We start from the raw sequence: 21913 nt of genomic DNA on the forward strand, positions 1-21913 counted from the left end.
TAGAGTTTTTAAAAACATGGTTTTAAGTAAAGTGTGATTTGCCAGGGGGACGGGGATTTCCTTCTGGTCTAAACATCCCTGCTTCTGCTGAATTATTTGAATCCCCACACCCCTCCCTCCACAGTAATCAATGCTATAGGCTACTTCACCAATAGACCATATCAAATATAAAATAGAGATATGCAACAGAACAAGCACGTTTAAACAACGATAAACAATAAAATCAAAACCAGCGTTTCAGTTGTCCATAGTTCAAGTGGCCTTAATGCATGCACGGCTTTTCAAAATTTCACAAAGCGTTTTGAGATTATTTTGAATGAAATATTGAAGTTTATAATTAAGTGTTTTGGCAGACCACGCCGAGTGGCCCTATGCATTTTTCTAAAATCGGGTTTTATTCGAACTTTTGCTAACGACAAAAGTTTATCTGTCGTCTCTGTCTCCGGGAACTGCGCGTCACAAAAATGAACCGAAAGCCACTTCAGCTCAGTCACTATAAGAAATCGGCTCTGTCTAATGCCTTTAAATGTCTAAATATTCAGGCTAATAAATGTTATCTGATTATGTAATCCATATGAAAACGAGAGGTACAGAGGATCTACTCAAACATGTAGCCTATGTAAGCGCTTCCCAATGAGAAAATGACAAGGGTGAAAATCTCGCTCTAATGAAATGTAGCAGGCTAAATCGCCCTGAATTAAAATGTAAAAACAGATCAAATAATGTATTTGTCGAAATGTTGCGATATTGTTTCATTTAAGTTCATAATTATTCTATAGGCCTACATGTTATTTAATTTAGCAGCATTACCACGAAGCACCGTGGTTCGATATTTATTTGAATAATAAAAAAAATAATAAAAACTTAATTCACAAATTGCATGCCTGGTTGAAAGGATCCAAAGATCCCTGTAGAATTTAATATTAAGTTGAACATTTTGTTCATGACAACAAATGAACATGCGTTTTTTCAGATTATATTTAGTTTTGCTTGGAAAAAGCTGGCCCAAACCAGTTTTATTTCATCAATTATTGAAATAATGAAATATTTAGTAATAAACTTTTATGACAGAAAATTCACTAGGCTACATGTAACTTAAATCATTTAATTCCTTCATTATCAACACTGTCTAGAATAGCGATTTAAGTGTGAATTACGACTTCTCTTTGTGTTAAATCAGCCTCAGACTCCGATAGCCTGTGGGGGGTTGGGGGACAGTTCAGTGCTGTGCGCGCAGGACAATAGGCCTAGGTGTTAATGTTCCTCTTTCATATGGAGAGCGAGGGAGACTAAATAAACTTGTTAAAAAGAGATTCAGCGCGAGAGAGGCAAAGAAAAACGCATGTTTTAATTTAATTATGTTGCTTTGGACAATTTTCGTTTTGTAGGCCTACTGTTTTAATTGTTTAATGTCATTTATTTGGCAATACAAATTTAAAATGTCGCAAGAATAATATTAGCCTAGTGTTTCTTATTTTGCATCGCAAAAGAAATAAACTCTAAACCCGATGCAACCCTGTTTTAAATAAAAAAAAACACTTTATTTAAACCTTGAAATGTTCGAACTTGGTTTCAAACTTAAGTAATTTTAGTGTTCTTTTACATTACACAATAATTTAGCAGACTAAAGACGAGCTTCTTCATTTTCATTTTCTGATGCAATCGGCTGACAATCTTCCTTCATCAGTTTGTGTCCTTTGTGCAGCGGCTGCGGTTCTACTGGAATGTAGCAAATTTATGTTGTAATGATAATTAAACAAAACTCTTGACTTTAAATAAGTAAACAGTTATAAACAGTTAGCTATTTAAGCATCAAGAAGGTAAAATATAAACGCTGTTGGCCAACATCGGTTAACAACATGTATGCCACATTGAGATTCGATCTCGGGTCGATTGAAGCTCCCTGAAGCTCGTGTTGATGCGTTGATCACTGAGCCACCGTTTGTACGCTGTTAGAGTTAAAGTCTTATGCTTTTGTAAAGCTTCATTGATGTAGCCTAAATGTTTTTATTGCAATGTTTTATGTTTTCATTATTTATTCAATTTCATTTCAGTATTTCAGCCTAATTTCAGTATTGTGGTAATGAATTATTTTAACTACGTTTCACTTGTTGAATTCATCTGCTACCAGCTTTCAATCGCTCTGAATGAGCAGCAGATTACGCATTAGAGAGAATAAACGAACACTTTTCAGAGTCTATGATTGTAGCGCCTCTTAGCGGTAAAAGGTAGCAAATACACCCCACATTTTACCGCCGCGGTGGAACGGCTGATGTGGGCATTGTCATGGCTTTCCTCTACATTTGCGTTTGAATAGCGCGCGTTCTCCGTGGGCGTGTCAGATTAACGCGTAATGAAGTGTAATGAGCTGGGGAAAAAAATTCTGACAGCACTCTCTTTTCATACAGATTACATAAACTGAGAATATTTGTTTTTTATATAAATTACTTCATTGAAAAGAAGAGAATTCAAGCTTCATAAAGAAAAATCTCTCGTGCCTGTGTGACAAGTATTTGCAGAGTTAGAGTTAATTTTTCGGACGCGTTTCAGAATGGACTGCACTGACAGAGAGAAGGCAAAACTCGCATCATGTTTATTTTTCTTCATTTGACAAAAAGCACAACACTTTGTTTTTATTGTGAGTATACAGAAAAATAATATACACTAAACAGGATCGACTGATGTATAACACTTACATGTAAGATTAAAATCAACAGAGTATTTTGAGTCTCTTTTGCACTGATAAGAAAAAAAGTCTGCCTATCGCGCCGGCGCGATAGCCGACCCCAGGGGGTTAAGATATAGGAAGATCATAGATGATTAAATGAAATCTTTGTCGCGTTTCCCAATTTGTCTTCCCGCCAGGTGCTGATATGCCGCAACTACAAAGGCGATGTCGACATGTCCGAGATCGACCACTTCTTCAACCTGCTAATGCAACAGGAAGAGGAGGGGCTTGTTTGTCCTGTGATGTCACATGGCAGCGTCCACTTCCTCTGGATCAAGCACAGCAATCTGTACTGTATCCTTTTACATCACAAACCTCCGAATCTGATTGCGAAAGATAAAGTTATTTCAAATAACCAGTGCTAATTTGATTGTAGGTATTCACATACTTATGCACTATTCTATGCCGATTTGTAGTATAAATAGAGCAAGTAGTGCATGTGTTCACACTGAAAATGTGCACTTTAAAAACCCGGATGATGCACTTAATTAACCGAATAAACGAAGTGTGGCATGATGGACACTTCATGCACTCGACTGTCGCAGCTTTAATTACGCAGCGTAGGGGGAGGGCCATCAGACTCCAATGTTCAATGATAAAAAAACGTATAAAGTTCATACAGTGTATAAGTGCATAAGTGCACAAGTACATAGTGCATAAGAACATAGTGGATAAGTACACAGTGCATAAGTACATACTGTATAAGTGCATAGTGGATAAGTACATACTGTATAAAACGTAGTGCATAAGAACATCGTGCTTAAGTGCATAGTGGATTAGTACATAGTGCATAAGAACATCGTGCATAAGTGCATAGTGGATTAGTACATAGTGCATAAGAACATCGTGCATAAGTGCATAGTGGATTAGTACATAGTGCATAAGTACATACTGTATAAAACGTAGTGCATAAGTACATAGTGCATAAGTACATAGTGGATAAGTACATATTGGATAAGTACATACTGTTTAAAACGTAGTGCATAAGAACATAGTGCATAAGTGCATAGTGCATACTGTATAAAACGTAGTGCACAAGTATTCAAGTGTTCAAGTGCACAGTGTATATACGTGCATAAGCACATAGTGTAGTGTGTAAATTGGCACACCATTTGTGTTTTGTTGATATGTGTTGAATGTTCAATGGTGTATCAATTTCCAACTTAACCTGCCAATAACATCAGTGGTGGCCACAACCAACAAGAACTCTAATGCATGTCTGGTGTACGCCTTCCTGTACAAGCTCGTGGAGGTGAGTCGCCTGAGACGTCCTTCGTCAACCACACGGGTGATTCTTCAAGCCAGGTCCAGATCTGAACTGAAACAAACACTTCTCTCGGTCTGTTCAGGTGTTCACGGAGTATTTCAAGGAGCTGGAGGAAGAGAGCATTCAGGATAACTTCGTGGTGGTGTACGAGCTGCTCGACGAGCTCATGGACTTTGGATTCCCGCAGACGACGGACAGCAAGATTCTTCAGGAGTAAGACACGTTTGCTTCATTCGCTCACGGAGAAGCTCATTTCTTGTGACCTCATGTGTGTCGATGCTCTTCCTCAGGTACATCACTCAGCAGGGTAACAAACTTGAGGTGAGCAAGACCAAAGTGCCCACTACGGTCACCAACGCCGTGTCCTGGAGGTCAGAGGGGCTTAAATACAAGAAGAACGAAGTTTTCATCGACGTGATTGAGTCCATTAATGTGCTGGTGAGTTATATCATCTGAGAACTGCTCGCATATGCCTCTCCTGTTGGGGTGTTTGATATATATCGTCTACGATAATATCGTGATTGTTGTTTTAACGATGTGCGATCTGACATTATCCAGTATGTCCCTAAATGCTATTAAAATGCATTTATAATGCCCCCAATAGTCAAGATAAGGGGCAAAAATACCTCTGTCTTTCATATATCATTTAATATAGTTAATCAATATCAGTGGTGTTTTTTTTCTTCCAAATATCAGAATGATTACAAATGTGATATTGATTTTATACAAGAATTCAATAAACAAGAAGTTAATATTAAGCGATTTTAGACACAATATTGCCTGTTTTTGCTGTATTTCGCCAACGAAAATAGTTGCAAACAAAGAGGAACACACAGCGGTGTTTCATTACTGAATGAATCCTTTGAATGAGTGATTCAATGACTCGCTCATTAAGACAGTCAAATGCTTCGTTCCTGAATGAATCGGATGAAACTTAATGACTTACTACTGGCGGTATTAATTTCACATTTAAAGTATCTTCTCATTTTTTAAAAATATTTTCAAAATATCAATATTCAACATTTTATATTTGAAACATCAAAACATCAAACCGTCTGTGTAAATGCATCTAAACGCCACTTCAGATGCAGCTTCTGTGTTTCCTCTGGACTGCAAAGATGAATAAAAAATAAAAAAGGTAATGCGACTTTTTCTCTCACAATTGCGAGTTTGCATCAGAATAGCATGATATAAAGTTGCAACTGGGAGATATAAAGTCAGAATTGCATGAGATAAAGTCGCAATTAGTTGTTATGAAGTCAGAATTGTGAAATGTAAACTTCCTTAGAATTGGACTTTATAACTCACAATTCTGAGAAAAGATGTCAGAATTGCGAGATATATAAATTCGCAATTGCGAGAAAAAAAGTCTGAATTGTGACTTTATAACATGCAATTGTGAGATAAAAAGTCGTAATTATCTTTTAAAATGTTTTATTCTTTGGTGGAAACAAGCTTCCATAGGTAACAGCCCTATTGTGTCTTATTTTTCTAATTGAATGTATTGATTTAAATGTAAGAATTTGACACAAAAGATGATACATGCATTTAAATAGGTTTAAAAATAGCTTTATAAATGTAAAAATGCCGATAAAAGCTAAAAAATCTTCTTGAAACAGATGATTTTTAGCGCTTTGAGTCTAAGAAAAGCGTGTTAGAAATAAAATGCATTATTATTATTATTATTATTTCTATCACTGCTGTGAACTGACCACCACACAATATAAAGAAAATCAAAAACTCTGTCCACAGCAGTCCAAACCCGCAAAGCTACCAACACAATAAACACACTCCACCAAAAATCGTCTAATTATCGCTATATAAAATATCGAGAAGTCATTTTTTGTCAATATCACACACCCCTACTCTCCTGTAGTGTGTAAAGATGTCTGTGTGTGCAGGTGAATGCTAACGGCAGTGTTATGAGCAGTGATATCGTGGGCAGCATCAAGCTGAAGACTATGCTGTCGGGAATGCCAGAGCTCAGGTTGGGCCTGAACGATCGTGTGCTGTTCGCCCTCACCGGCCGTAAGATCACACTTTATTAACTAAGCTGTTTCAATTCACTAAGAGTGTTGTGCAGGATGAGGTCAGTCCTGGAAATAATGTGTGTGTGTGCACAGGAGACAAAGGGAAGACTGTCACCATGGAGGATGTGAAGTTTCATCAGTGTGTCCGTCTGTCGCGTTTCGAGGGCGACCGAACAATCTCCTTCATCCCGCCTGACGGAGAGTCCGAGCTCATGTCGTACCGGATCAACACACACGTAAGGCTCCTGCACCAGCCCTCAGTGTGTGTGTCTAGGGTTGGGTTTAGTTTGAATTTTAACGATTCCCATTCTGCTTATCGATTCCTAATTTCGATTACAATAAGGAAAAATAACCTTAGATATCATTCACATTTAATCTTATTGCAAAACATTTAATTGTAAACGAATATCAGGAACAAAAATCAACAGGCCGAAGAGGACTTAAAAATACCATAGAAAAACAACTAGCCTAACTTATATAAATTTCAAGCATTATTAAAGACAAGGAAACACTCAGTGATTAAAAAAGAACAAATAAACAAATTAGCAATCGCAACAAATAGACACAACTGAACAAAGATACGATTGAGATAAACAGTGTTTTAAGATTTCCAGGTGTTCAGGAACAGAAACTGTAATCAAGTGCAAAATAACACTGCACTTCATAAAGAAAATATACAGTACATTACAAAGTTATTCAGTGAATTTCCTCACTGACACTTTAAGATTTGCCCAATGTAGTTACACACGAAATATTGAAATGCTCACAAAGGAATCGATAAGAGGAACCGAAATTTAACTTTTTTACAAGTATCCGATTCCTGAACTCAAGTGATTTTCAATTCCCAACCCTATTTGTGACGGACAACCGTATTGACTGACACACACTGAGAATCTCCTCTACACACAACAACAAATGACACCGTGTCTGAAGTCAATTCCCTCTCTAGTTACTCATGAGTAAAAGCATAGCGACAGAAAACCATTCTTTGTATTGCATCTGCATTATTTCATTTTTATATTGTGCAGCATTTTGGGACATTTCCGCTGCTTTCAACCTCTTAGATTGTGTTTTTTGAGCTCTGTCGCCCACACACCTGGTTTGTAGGGGTGTAACGATTCATTCGTTTTCTCGATGCATCGATTACAAATCCTGACGATGCATATGCATCGATCTTGAAACATGTATTTCGAATCGTGAATCGTTTATTTCGGTCAATATTCGATTTAAAATGCTAAGAATCGAATAATTTGCGATTCTATATCGATTCAGTGCTTTAAAACATATAAACATTAAATGACTACATGCGCGAATTAATGAGGCGTTGTGCGGCGTCATTTCGCGTCCTCACAGCTCTCACATACTCGCTGCACTCTTACCATCTTTCACTGGATTTCGCTCGTGCTCTGCCCCATATAGCTCTCATCCAGGGGCGTCACTAGGCCCTTTTTAGGGGGGCTTCAGCCCCTAAACTTCTGCCTAGCCCCCCTAAAAATGTGAGATTAATGTAGGCTACACAAATTCGTGTTCGCTTCAGTCTTGTTATAATCAGATTCAGCGCGTTCTTCATCTTCAATCCACAGCGGCGCCGAGCAGAGAGCACGTCAGAAACAGAGGACAGGGTGTGTGTGTGTGTGTGTGTTCATGTGTGTGTTTATCTGAGCCTCATTGGTCTGTCACTGCTCGTCAATGTCAGAATATTTGAGATGACCAATCAAATCAAAGTAGGCGGGCTTTATGTTCACAGACGCTGCTGAGCGCGAATTTTAACCGCGTACGGTCAAGTGCGAGATAAGATGTAAGTAGCTAAACTTAACATTTCATATTTTACTTTTTTTAGGTCATAAATGTTAAACGAATGACAAAAAATAATCAGGCAAACTAATATAGTTGTGTCTAATTTCGCCATTTTGAGCTGAAAATAGGCCTATGTAACGTGACTCATGTGATGTAATAATTAGTTTACAAGAAACATTAACAAAGCCGTTTTCATCATGTTAGGCACAAGATTAATAATGAATGTGTACATATTGAGAATATAATACAAATTGTAGCCTTTAGTAAATTAAAAAAGCTCAGCTTTAGGAGGGGAAGAGGGAGGAAGAGACTGAGAAAAAAAGAAAGAGTGATGGAGATGAGAAGAGAAGAGAGCATGCAGGTATTGACAAAAAAATAATCTGCCCACTGACATGGTTTTAAAGCTATTTCTTATCCTTTTTTTTGGTCTTCAAACGTCTTGAAATGCACATATCAGAGAAATAAAAAATGTGAACCCCCTACCAACCTCAAATTTAGGACCTCTGTGACTAAAGCCCTGTCTACGGCCCTGTATTAGGCATAAGATCAATAATAAATGTGTAGCCTACATATTGTGAATGCATTTAATAAACTTAATTACCTTTAGTAGCTTTCAGTAAATAAACGCGTCTGAGAAAATGATTCATAGGCAAAATCAACCTATCAATTGACCCTAAGTTTACTTTCTTCACTGACAGACAAAAATGAAAAGCCTATATCAGTCAAAGCTCAGCTTTAGGAGGGGAAGAGACAGGGCAAGATAAAAACAAAGAGAAAAAGAGTGTGATGCTGATGAGGAGAGAAAAATAATCAGCTGCCCACTATCCAAGTTTTTTTGCCTTCAGAACATCTTAAAATGCACATATGTAGATCAGAGAAATCAAAATTTTCTCGGGGAGACCCCGAACCCCCGTATTTGCCCTGCCACACATTTGGGACCACAGTTATTATAAAACCGTGCCTTTGCATCGGAATGAAAATGGTTAATAGTGAGCTTTAGATCCTAAACTAACTTGGCCAGAGGAGAACTGGCCCCCCGACTGAGTCTGGTTTCTCCCAAGGTTTTTTTCTCCATTCTGTCCCTGATGGAGTTTTGGTTCCTTGCCACTGTTGCCTTGGCTTTTGGCTTGCTTAGTTGGGGACATTTAATATTCAATAATATTATTGATCTGCCTTACTTAAGGTGGACGTTGACGCAATTTCTTTTAGAAACAAACTTTGTTATATTGTTTTCATGTTATCACTGTGAAGCGCTTTGATACAATCTGTATTGTAAAAAGCGCTATATAAATAAAGGTGACTTGACTTGACTTGACTTAAAGTGTTAAATTTTTTATAATTTTAAAAAAAATCATATTGGGGGCTTAGCCCCCCTAAAATGAAAATCCTAGTGACGCCCCTGCTCTCATCTACAGATTTTTGAGCAGTCCATGTTTGAGCTCTCCTCAGGACAGCCATTGGTGTTCACATGAGCAGATGACAGCTCTCTATCGAGAAAGCAAGCCATTGATAAAGCTGCCATATCATTGCGCGGTCACTGCTATGAAACAACGCGTTCGTTGCGTGGAAACGTCACCGTTATTTTCTTTAAGATAAGATACTGAAGTTTTACGGAAATGGGTCATACCCGTCCTGAGCAGTTAAAGTAAAACCCCACTTATTCAAGGGTGCGCATTTATTACATGGAAAGAGAAAACGTATAATAGGTGTCTAAAATGCACACGCTTCCGATTAATCATGAATGATGAATGAAATGTAACTTAATGTCGTTAAACTGAACTGATGAAATAACTACAACATTAATTACACTGATATAAGAGCGCGTGGTTTATCCATCAATCAGATGCGCATTAAAGTTGCATTCGTAATCGTTAATAGCACAAGTAGACAGCCGGCGCGTTTTCTTTCAGAATCACAAGGAAAATGTTCAGTCGGATAAAGAGGACAAAGAGTAGCTATTCCATGAGGAAACGTTAGTTAAGGTTTAGTTGGGAAAGTTCATGGTATTTGGAGGATGTTTAATGTACCAGGAACACTTTAAGGTTGTGTATCCATTCCTACAAAATAGTTAGCATGATGAACTAACTATACTTTTAAAGCCTTTTTAAATCTTGGTTTACATTTTTACAAATGCTAATTTATAGGCTTTGGAAATATTTTTTATAATAGATTCATTAAAAACTAACATGAACTAACGTTAACAATAGACAAAATGTCGTTGTTTTTTTGTTTGTTTTTTGTTCCCACTCTCTGACCCCCGAAGCCAGCTGTATAATTCACACCCTGACTAAGACCCATTGGGGGAAGCATTTAAATAATCCTATGAATGCATATAAAAAATTAAGAATCGAATCGAATTAATCGAATCGCATCGAATTTTAATGTGAATCGCATTGAATCGAATCTTTCTGAATTTGCAAAAATCGTTCTTGAATCGAATCGAAAACCTATGAATCGTGAATCGAATCGATTCGCTGCCTACCCAAAGATTCACAGCCCTACTGGTTTGTCTTCCTCTATGGTCACGCCGTTGACCTATTTCTGCTGTTTTTCCATAGTGACTGAGAGAGTTTGATTGACAGAATAACAGTCGTGCTTATGTTGTACATACTGCATCTTAGTGAGGTTATGATGAACAACTAGTTGTTGACTGGTTGTGTTTATATGGCACACACTTCAACCAAACTTGTTCTCAAACACACTGGAAATTTGAGGTAGAGAGTTTATTAAATGCTGTTGTTAGATTTGATCTTACAAGTTGTCCAAAAAAAAAAGTCCTCCTATTATGTTTTTTCGTTTATTCCCTTTCATGTAGTGTGTAATAAAGCTGTTTGTGAATGTAAAAGCTGTGCAAAGTTTCACAGATCAAAGTGCATATGATGCAGTTTTTGTCTCCTAAAAGAAAGAAGTGATTTCGAACAGAAACGAGTCATCACTTCCTGATGAATCTGCGTAGGTTTGCAACTCATTTGCATAATACCAGCCTCTGGTCTTGATTGGCTGAACAGCGTCTCTTAGCCCCGCCCTCAAACACTGTAGTGTATCTGAGACTGGAAGAGTTCGGCTCGTGTTGTTCGTGTCGAGAAGACGCTGTTTGAGATTGATACGGTGAAACCCACGCCATCGTCACTGTTCGTATCACTGTGATCAAGAGCTGAGATTCAGATATGATAATGAGCGTTTGCTTTCTGACCAATCAGAGCAGAGCAGCTCTCAGAGAGGCGGAGCTTAGAGAGACTGAATCTTCAAACGAAGCGTTTCAGACACTGAGAGAAAAGAGCTGATTCTGCAGTGGAGATTATGAGAAAGTGTTGTTTGACCTTGGATGCATGTAAACATTTTGTCGGAGACCTTCAAAACTTAATGCAAAAACCTTTAAAATAGCAGAATAGGGGCACTTTAAACAATCCAACGTCTGGAGATCATCTATTACACCATTTTGATCATCATAGTTGATCACATCCGCTGTGTTTAGTGTTACAAATGTCTCTTTATTAACAATATCATTCTTTCATCTGCAGGTAAAGCCGCTCATTTGGATCGAGTCGGTTATTGAGAAGTTCTCTCACAGTCGAGTGGAGATCATGGTGAAGGTTTGTCAGCAAAACTTTCTTCATTGGAACACACTGGACACATTTCAAGACTAAACTTAAAGGTTTAGAGTCACATTTACAGCATTGACTTTCCACATGTGAATCCCCTGTCTCTCTCTCTCTCTCTCTCTCTCTCTCTGTATTCCAGGCTAAAGGACAATTTAAAAAGCAGTCTGTAGCCAATAATGTTGAGATCCGTGTGCCTGTGCCGAGTGATGCCGACTCTCCCAAGTTTAAAACCAGCACAGGTCATGCTAAATACGTTCCTGAAAAGAACTGGGTGGTGTGGAGCATTAAATCCTTCCCAGTAAGAAACCAATTACTGATGCTTCGCTCTTCGATCATAAGATGTTGTGGTAGCGCTTTATTTCACAGTCCTGTTCCACATGCACATACAATGTACTGTATTAAAGCAATTACAATAACTGTGTTATAACCCCGACTACCCCTAAACCTAACCTTAACCCATGTAGTTGCCTTATATTACCAGCACTTTCTTGGGTAACTATACTGTAAGTACACATACTGTAAAATAAAGTGTAACAGATGTTGTTTTATGAAGACTTTTGTTCAAGATCTTTATTGAGTCTGTAAAACTGATCTTGTGTCGTGTGTCCATTGGCAGGGTGGGAAGGAGTTTCTCATGCGTGCCCACTTCGGCCTGCCAAGTGTGGAAAAGGACGAGAAAGAGGGAAAACCTCCGATTACAGTCAAGTTTGAGATCCCATATTTCACAGTGTCAGGCATACAGGTGTGTGTGTGCATGACTTTGCATGGGCAAATGCGTGTTGGCATTTTCTATCAGTGTATTTACACTTGTGCCAAATGTTACATGTGCAGACATCCCACTTCTCCCGGAAGTTCTGGGAGTCTCCCGCGGTTCCTTTACGCCCAGAAATTATATATTATATCCCGGAAATTAAGCGTGCGAGACAGAAGCCCTGTTTCCACCTGGTATTAAGATGCGTTTTCGGTGATCTGATCACGAATTGTCGGCTAAGTAACATTACCGTTTTTCACCTGAAATTAATTATAATGCGGTTTAAATGCGTCTCCTGTGACCACTTGCGTTTGGATTTCCTATTATTTCATCACACTTTACATCACTTTCAGCACACTAATAAAATGAATATATAATATAATATAATATTCTGTTTTAATGCACTGTTCTTCAATTGGGTGTGGTGGTGGTGTCTGCCGGAAATGAGTTTTTGCAGGATGGGATATCTGCATGTGTTCTTTAAACACGGTCTGTTTAAGATCTAATGTAAGACTTTCTGATCAGTTATGGAACTTGTCTCAGCAAATGAAAAATTGTTTTTTATTTGAAAGGTACGGCCCATGAAGATCATTGAGGAGAGCTCTTGATTCTCATTGGTTGCTGGCGCAGTTACCATAGTGATACTACTGTAGCAACGCCTATCAGCACTCCTCCCTTTTGTCCAATTATGGCAGCCGTGTTGATGTGTGTGGCTTCCGATTGGTCCAAGTGTGCTTGTCGTCATGCAGCTCTGTTGTCGATCAAGAGCTCGATATAAAGGCGCAACTTCGAACAGAGAATGTAATATAATATAATATTCTGTTGTAATGCAATGTTGTTTAAGGGGGTGGTGTTTGTGCCATCTGCCGGAAATGAGTTTTTGCAGGATGGGATATCTGCATGTGTTCTTTAAACACAGTCTGTTTAAGATCTAATGTAAGACGTTATGATCAGTTATGGATAAGGGTGCAATAAGTTCAGACTGCTCATTTGTATACCGACATGGTCGACAGCTGTTAATGCACAATCAGCATTTTAGATCGACTAACTGTAATGCTGTATAAGATTCCCATTTGAAGTGAATGCGTAATAAATCTGCCGGTTTCAGAGCAAAACGCAAAGCTGTGACATTCACTGACACGCTTCACTCGGTAGTGCTGAAATCGGCAGTGCACATACTTACTTTGTCAACCCGCTAAAAAGCTTGCTGATTTTAAGTTTGGAAATGTTGAAAATTCATATAAAAATAAAAAAAATGAAAATGTAAATATTAGAATTGTATTTTTTAAGTGTACTATAAAATAATTGTATTTTTATTTAATACTCATTTTTTATTTCAAAATATAATAGTATTATCAAAATTTATTTATTATTATTATTATTTTTTTTAAACTAACTAAATAAAGTGCAATAATGATATTATTATTATTATTATTTTTATAATTGTATTTAATGGGTTACACTAAAACCGACTCTCCAGGTGCTCTCATGAAAACCAGACTGAAAATCTTGTGTGCACCCCTGGTTATGGAACTCATGTCTCAGCAAATGAAAATTTGGATTTTATTTGAAAGGTACAGCTCTAGATTCTCATTGGTCGCTGGCACAGCTACCACAGCGATACTGTAGCAACGCCTATCAGCACTCCTCCCTTTTGTCCAATTATGGCAGCCGTGTTGATGTGTGTGGCCTGTGATTGGTGGAAGTGTTCTTGTCTTCATACAGCTCTGTTGCCGATCAAGCAAGCAATGTAAAGGCGCAACCGCTAATATAATATAATATAATATTTATATAATAGTCTGTTGTATTTTTGCAGGATGGGATATCTGCATGTGTTCTTTAAACACGGTCTGTTTAAGATCTAATGTAAGACTTTATGATCAGTTATGGAACTTGTTTCTCAGCAAATAAATATATTTTTTTTATTTGAAAGGTACGGTACATGAAGATCATTGAGAAGAGTGGCTATCAGGCGCTGCCGTGGGTCCGCTACATCACACAGAGCGGAGGTGAGCAAGGGGTTGCACATTTTTAACAAACCAGGTTTTTTTTATGATTTATTTTTCGTAGGCTTTCTTATTCACACTAACGAGCAATAATGTAAAACATAAATAAGCTCAATCATTTAAACAAAAACCATTGACAGACACGCACAAAACTAAGTAAAAAAAATAAACATAATAATAATATACACGTATAAAAAAGGAGCTGCATCAGGTGCATCGTTTCTGTGACCATTTGAGTAAATATTTTCCTGCATGGCCATATAATTACAATTTATTACAAATTGCAAAAAAAAAAAAAATCCTACACTTAGAATATTTTATATGTATTGTCCCATAAAGCAGGTTTTTAAAAAGATGTGTTTGGCAATCAAGCAGGTGTCAACAGAATGACTAATGTATTAATTTATGTATTTAAATCTGTGTATGCTTTCAGATTACCAGCTGAGGACAAACAACTAATAAGCACTGCAGAAACATGACTGAGATTTTTTTTTTTTTAAGAAAAAGACATTTATGTAATGTTTATGTCTATGTTTTAGTCGATTTTATCCTGTCAGAATTTCATTAGAAGCTGAATGTAAACATTCCAAGCATTTCAGGCACAAGAATGTATTTTCACAAGTGCTTTTGGCACCAAATCATAAAATATGTTGTCTTTCTGCAATAAATTAAATATATTTGTCTTGCAATTATTGATATAATGTGTTAACTGTTGTGTTGTTCCTCATGACATATTACTGGGTCTTGTGTAGACTCTGTCTGTCACGAAGGCCCGCTCTTTTTTCCACAATCACACACTCAGCGAATGAACGCAAGTTTACAAACAAACCTTCTCAAATTGCCCGCCTTCTGCTCTCTTGATTCTCATTGGTCGCTGGCGCAGTTACCACGGCGATACTGTAGCAACGCCTATCGGCACTCCTCCCTTTTGTCCAATTATGGCAGCCGCGTTGGCGTGTGTGGTTTCTGATTGGTCGAAGTGTGGTTGACGTCATGCAGCTCTGTTGTCGATGAAGCGCGCGATGTAAAGGCGCAACCGCGAACATAGCATATATATATGATTGTTTTGACGTATTTGTGTAAACACAGATAAACAGCCAACGGTCACTAATCCACAAACAGCAACGAAGAGGTAAGCGCCTTAAAAGGTGTTCAAACGTTCATTTAAACGTTTCTTGATACCATTTAATCAATTCTTCAGAGAGATTCGCGTTAATGTTCCGCATCACGGAATTATTTTCTCGCGTTTGTGTCAGATCTGCTCTTATGTTACCGGTTCGTGTCCGTGCAGGTGTCTCAGATGATGGTTCTGGACGGGTTCGGGTTCTGCGGGAAGAGTCTCAGCACGGCTGCGGCTCAGGGGAATGTGGACTCGGTTCGGCGGATTCTCCAGGATCACCGGGTCGAACCGGACACGCTCAATGAGTTCGGGAAAACCGCACTACAGGTGATTTACAGCATTAAAACACATTATTATTACATACAGAGCTATTTGTTTCGCTTTCCTTTCCGCCTTTACCATCTGACTGCGAAGATGTCATAATGACCGCTGTCAATCATCTGATATTTACTTTTCTGCTGAGCAATATGATCGAAATATATGCGGAAAGTACATCAAAAAGTAAACCTAAATAATACAAACAGGACCTAAATAGCTAATGATGTAACAAAGTCTTATTTTCATTAAACTGAGGAATGGTAAAGCGTTTTGTCCTTGCTTTAAAGGGTTTGTTCATCAAAAAATTAAAATGATCCTATAATTTGACCTATAAAGCCATCCTTGGTGTATATGATTTTTTTCTTCTTTCTTCAATCAAAGGTACCATTCACTCCCATTATTAAGCTTGATATTTTTTAATACAACTCAAATTTTCTTTGGCTGAAAGAAGAAAGTCATATACACCTAGCATGACTTGAGGGTGCGTAAATTATGCGATAATTACATTTTTGGGTGAACAAACCCTTTACCCGAGGTCAGATTTTTTTTATTCCTAAGAAGCCGAGTCAGCCGACCCATTTTTCACCACTAGTTATCATTTATAAAGCACATAATGAGATGTTTGTTGTGCTGTAGGTGATGATGATGGGCTGCACCAGTGTGGCGTGTGTGTTACTGGACCACGGCGCTGACCCAAACGTCCAGGACCGCTGCGGCGTGACCCCGGCGCACGATGCGGCCCGCACGGGGTTCCTGGACACAGTGCGAGTTCTGGTGGACTACGGCGCCTCAGTCAATGTTCCCGACCACAGCGGCGCGTTACCCATCCACATCGCCATCCGCGAGAGCAACTGGGACGTGGTGGAGTTCCTGGCCCCGCTGTCAAACCTGGGCCACCAGGACAACACAGGGTCCAAACCGCTGGACGTGGCCCGGGACGCCTGCGCTCCGGAGATCGTGGAGCTGTTAGAGCACCTGATGGCGAGCAGTTCGAATTGAAGAACTATACGGTGTTGGAGCGCCCATTAGCATTTTGTAATTTATTTTAATATGTTGGACGTTGATATATATTTCCATAGTTGGTAGTTGAACTCGTATTATTAGCTGGAATGTGTAGCGCCAGTTTTGCACAGAGCAAATCCCTGCACTGGATTCAAAGAGAGCCGCTCTCCTTCAGTCACGTGTGGGTTTGCCAGGCACACATGTAAATAACTTAATTTTGGTATTTTGCTAAATATTTCTGTGCAGAAACTTGAACTGTTAATATTTTTATTCCTGTAAATGTATTCCCTGCCATCCGTGCACTGATGAATTCTCGTTTTGTGAGCAAGTTTGGTTGGAGTGTTAACATCATCTGTAAATAACATTGTATGAAATTATTTTACTTATTTATTGAAGAATTGTATATTAACGTTATGTTTACTGTGGTATTTCAAATGTTATTTATTAAGGTGTTTAATAAACTGAAAACTCACTTTGAACTTGTCTGAATTGTTAGCCATGTCATAGCTACTGAGATGATCCTATTTTTCTTTCACAAAAAAACAAACATAAGTAGATTAAAGTCCCCCTGTGGTGAAACTCAAGTTTTTACTGTTGTTTATGTGTCTGTGGTGTGTTTAATACGCTTTAAGACACACCATGTGTAAGTTCATAAGTCGACAGCATTGCTGAGTATTTCCTCCTTAAAACTGCAGTGAACCAAAGACAGTCTCAAAAACACGGTTTGAAATCGCTGGTGTTTCTGACGTCACAAACGACCTTGTAACCAATCAGATCAACGTGTGATCGTCAACCAGTGGATCGCTGAGTGAGTGAGTGGAGGCGGGGCTCATTTGCATATTCATAGAACCGCGCATACTAAATAAGGCAAGGGTGTCGAGTTACATTCAAGATATTGTAAGGCATGAAGATTTTTTACAAGGAAAAAACGTTTAAATATGTCATTTTGGTGATCAAAGATGAGTTTTAAGAGGGAAAAATTGACTAAGGGGATTTTAAAACAACACTGTCACGTTACGTGTCTTTATTTTAGGACTCATTGGAGCAGTTTGAGAACATTCTCAAACAATCATTTTTGTATATTATCACTAACTGCAAATATACGGTACAATCATATGACGAGTTTCTATTGTGAGTCTAGTGTCGCCTTCATATCATCTGTGAAGGTGCGTCTAGTGTCTGTATGTGCTCAAGGTGACCCTGTACGGGCACAGTTACCCAACGCAGGAATGTGTGCGACTGTACAAGGCAAACATTGTGCTTTCACAGAGCTTTGCTTTCAACAGACAGTCTGTTTCTCTGGGGGGTTTACAACTCGGAGAGGACGCAAACACAATGGTGGTTTTGTTTGCTCACTGGAATCAAGCCAAAATCTCAGGAAACTTCTAACATCCAGCAGCAAAGCTTTCACTGTATCTGATGCATAATATTGAGTTTGTCATTTTAATGAGCAATTCTCTCTTATGCATCAATTACGGCTTGACATCTGATACGGAAAAGACCAGTAGATGATTAAACAAATTGTTATATGCTTGACTTCATCAATCGTGCCAACAATCAGAGCTGTCACTCATAAAACTAGAGTGTTTGAGAACACCGAACAAAGTCCATATACTAGCGTACGCGAGTAAATCATCCTCTGAAATAACTGTTTGAAGCCTTTAATGGGTTTTAAACCAACTGGACAAACACTGGAGGCCTGATGACCTGAAGCTGCAACTTTATTTTCTTGTAGATTGAAAAAACTTTTGTTCACTTGTTCACATGCAGTCAATGACGATTACAGTAGTTGACCTGCAACACAATGAATATTACATTTTAGCATCACTAGTTCCTCAACCTGCACACAAAACCCACTTTTCTCGATATAAGTGCACTTCTTACAAACTCTGTGCAGTTCATCTTCTAAAATACTCTACAATCACTTCTTCATTTCTCAAAATCAACACATTCTACAACATAAACATTCATCACACACAACAAAACACTTTATTATTCGTACACAATGACCTTCAAGACACCAAATTCTGACTGCTTGTGTTTTTTTATTATATTTTAAATTGTTTGCTAAAGAAATTCTTTGCATAACAAGAATGACTAATCTTTATTGTAAAGGGGGAAGTCCAATGTGCACAAAAAATAAAACCTTACAAACTAATACTGTATAATAAAAAACAAGTGTCTACACATCCATAGAACATATTCATCTGTAAATATACTGAGGAGACTATATATCTCCATCACACCGTATGCCCATTTCAGACCATCTTCAGCAGAGACGTCGGTCCAGACACCCACCATTTTGCTACCAAGAAAAGTAATGCAGTCTTCCAGTAGTGAAATTGTTTTGCTGATTTTATGAATGTTGCTGAATATGCTCATCGAATGAATCTGTGTCAAAGAAAAGACTAAATGATGTGGAACAGCCTGTCTGAAAACATGTAAGAGACTTATTTTATTCTCTCCATTCCTCCAAAGACATGAGGATATTTCTTCAAGTTCACACACTCACAAAATGATTACTGCTAATCTGCCAGTAGAGGGAGCCACTGAAGCTTCTGCTGATTGGCTTAAGGTTAGTTTAAAAGAATTTGCATTCATTTTTGTGCAAGTAACATTCATTTACAACTATGTCATGATATTGCTTTGGAGGCTCTTGAATGAGCAGACCTTGACATCAAAGCCCAGGATAGTCACTAGTCAAGGGATTGGGACTCTTGTGATGTCATGACTTCATTTCCTGTGCTCATGAGTCAGTAGTCACATGACATTTATAGCTCAGGTGGTTGGCTGAACTGAATGTGAATGCACAAAGTTTCAAATAGTGTATTTAATGATATGAAAAGGAATGTTAGCAGCTTTGTCGCGCTTTGTCCGGGTATTACAAACACACACACACACACACACACACTCCTGTGGAAATTTCCACTTGCTCAGTCACACCTATAGATAAACAACAAAAAAGAAGTTTCATTGTTAAGAATTGCATTTCAGTATGTGTGTGTGTGTGTGTGTCTGTTGTTATAAAGAAAAGCTGCATTCATTTCTAATCAGATCTATTCAGGTGTTAACGTTTAAACACCTGAGTGAACTTACTTCAATAAAGCTTGAATACTATTGGAAAAAAACAAAAACTAGAAATACAGAGACAATTCAGGCTAAAGTGACACACAGCCCTGGGATTTTGAGTGTCTCAGCATGAACGATGACTCTCTCCTGTCGCAGCTGTAGATCAGTGACCTCGAGTGTGTTCATGGCTCCCTCGGTGGGGAAGAGCCCACAGCTGCTCAAAACATCAGGAGAAATCCACTAGCACTAATCTCACTTACATCTCAACTATTCATATGGCCAGTGTACCATATGTCTCATAGTGTCGATGTTATAGAGTGCAACAGTGCCCATCTACTCTTCCAGTGGCGTTGGTTCCGGAAGTATTTTTTCCATATGGGGATTAAAAAACAAAGCAAACCAAACAGCTACAAGGTTTATTACAATATTATTTGTAATATTTTGACACCATCAAATTTTGATTTGAGGCTAAAAATTGGACAAAAATGATTGATTTATTGATTGTGCGTAGAAACAACATACTTTATTACAAAAATATTAATATACATACAAGTCCCCCATAGTCAATAAGTGTATCCCTTAAAACTCATCTTTGATCATCAAAATGACATATTTAAGCATTTTTTCACTGAAAATAAAATTCTTCATGCCTTAAAATAGCTTGAATGTAACTCTACACCCTTGCCTTATTTACTAAATGCGGTTTTATGAATATGCAAATGAGCCCCGCCTCCACTCACTCCACTCGTTGATCTGATTGATTAGGTAGTTTGAGATTTAGCAATGCTGTTGACTTATGAATTTGCATATAGTTTGTCTTGAAGCATATTAAAAACACCACTAGACATATAAACAACAATAAAAGCTGGATTTTCACCACAGCGGGACTTTAAGAATAAATTCCCCTGTGGGAAAATAAAATGGCATATTTACTTCCGGACCCCAACTGTTGTGTTCTGTTATTTTAACACTGTGTCTGCACATGAACATGCTAATAATTTTTGACAGATTTTCATTTTGAGAGACTGTCAATTCTGGAGATCTACTTTCCTGCAAACTCTAATCAAACACACCTGAACCAGCTTATTAGAATATTCATAAACACTTGATAATTAATTACAGACAGGTGTGCTGGGAATCTGAACTCTCCAGGAACAGGACTGGGCTCCTGTCTAAATCTGTGTCCGGAAATCCCATCCTTCCCTATATATATATATATATATATATATATATATATATAGGGAAGGATATATATATATGGTGAAAAACAGTATCAACACAGTATGGGAATATGTCCGAATTCACAGTACTCATAAAACAGTGGGCAAAAAGTACCTGGATGATTAGACCTACTTCTTCCAGCGAGATTTTGAAGTGTGAATATTATGATGGACACTTTTCAATGAGGCCACGGGAGAGGATTTATGAATGGCAGTGAAGTGACGCAACTGACGCTGGAAGGTCACATGATAATGACAACATGACAAATATGGTACGTCCCCGAATTTCATTCATACTACTCACATTCATACTATATATAATCTACTTTTTAGCTGTCACAACGCAAGTATTCAAAATAAGTGTCAACTCAAGAGAGGCTGTGATTTCAGACGTGATCTAGTCTGTCGAGTCTGTCAGGTGAAAGTTCATTGCTTTAAGCCAAACACAATGACTGTCACGGGACCCACCTTATGTGTGTAGTCAGAATTGTGCTTGTGTAACTCACGAAAAGGAACTTAATTGCTGTAAACGGTGAATTTCATTGAGTTTTGATCAATGTCATCAAATAAATCAGCTGTAAACCCTAATTTGAGGCAATCAAAATTAAGTTAACAAACTCCAAAATTAAGTTAGCAGAGCTTAACATGTCAGATCTTGTACAACACAAACATGTTAATTGCAATTTAATAAAATGTTGACTCAAACTAGATAGTCTACTAAATTCAATTTTGTTAACATTTTAACTCTTTTTACAACTAGCTGTTAGCTAAACACAATTGCATGTGCTAATATAACTAGCAAATAGATTATCAACAATACATTTGCATGTACAAAACATGTCTTAAAAAACTGCAGTCTCCTCGCTCATTGTTAATAACCTTCAAAACTGCAACACAACACAAACCCAACAAGTCCCAACATAACAGAGGATTAAACACTAACACATCTCGCATTATATTAATGCAAAACACACAAAATAACACTTTATTTCAACATTTATTC

At 37.9% G+C, this 21913-nt stretch overlaps 2 protein-coding genes across 3 annotated transcripts in view; both read left to right on the forward strand.

The window, feature by feature from the left end:
* The window catches only part of ap1m2 (adaptor related protein complex 1 subunit mu 2), a 17288-nt gene extending 2418 nt beyond the window's left edge, over positions 1 to 14870 (forward strand). The window contains exons 2-12 of the mRNA XM_056266063.1: positions 2866 to 3022; positions 3913 to 3980; positions 4078 to 4208; positions 4286 to 4433; positions 5897 to 6023; positions 6119 to 6261; positions 11344 to 11415; positions 11564 to 11722; positions 12041 to 12166; positions 14109 to 14184; positions 14615 to 14870. Of these exons, the coding sequence (XP_056122038.1) occupies positions 2866 to 3022; positions 3913 to 3980; positions 4078 to 4208; positions 4286 to 4433; positions 5897 to 6023; positions 6119 to 6261; positions 11344 to 11415; positions 11564 to 11722; positions 12041 to 12166; positions 14109 to 14184; positions 14615 to 14640 (1233 nt within the window). The 3' untranslated portion in view covers positions 14641 to 14870. The remainder of the gene's footprint in view (positions 1 to 2865; positions 3023 to 3912; positions 3981 to 4077; positions 4209 to 4285; positions 4434 to 5896; positions 6024 to 6118; positions 6262 to 11343; positions 11416 to 11563; positions 11723 to 12040; positions 12167 to 14108; positions 14185 to 14614) is intronic.
* Positions 14871 to 14994: 124 nt separating this feature from the next.
* On the forward strand, positions 14995 to 16622 carry cdkn2d (cyclin-dependent kinase inhibitor 2D (p19, inhibits CDK4)). Of its 2 annotated transcripts, none has more exons than XM_056266065.1 (3): positions 14995 to 15313; positions 15438 to 15628; positions 16256 to 16622. In XM_056266065.1, exons 2-3 carry the CDS (start codon positions 15482 to 15484, stop codon positions 16616 to 16618), a joined length of 510 nt encoding a protein of 169 aa, XP_056122040.1. In that variant the 5' UTR covers positions 14995 to 15313; positions 15438 to 15481; the 3' UTR covers positions 16619 to 16622. The 2 variants fall into 2 exon arrangements, with proteins under 2 accessions (XP_056122040.1, XP_056122039.1); XM_056266064.1 differs by having other exon boundaries at positions 14996 to 15313; positions 15473 to 15628.
* Positions 16623 to 21913: the final 5291 nt, after the last annotated feature.

Source organism: Rhinichthys klamathensis, unplaced genomic scaffold (assembly GCF_029890125.1).
Source record: "Rhinichthys klamathensis goyatoka isolate OS25496 unplaced genomic scaffold, OSU_Roscu_1.1 h1tg000244l_1, whole genome shotgun sequence".
In the NCBI taxonomy this organism is placed as follows: Eukaryota; Metazoa; Chordata; class Actinopteri; order Cypriniformes; family Leuciscidae; genus Rhinichthys; species Rhinichthys klamathensis.

Bases quoted from the DNA above. Each gene is read 5' to 3' on its own strand.
- cdkn2d (XM_056266065.1), top strand. From the start codon at position 15,482: ATGATGGTTCTGGACGGGTTCGGGTTCTGCGGGAAGAGTCTCAGCACG. The intron at 15,629-16,255 runs GTGATTTACAGC...GTTGTGCTGTAG, and splicing joins TCGGGAAAACCGCACTACAG to GTGATGATGATGGGCTGCAC.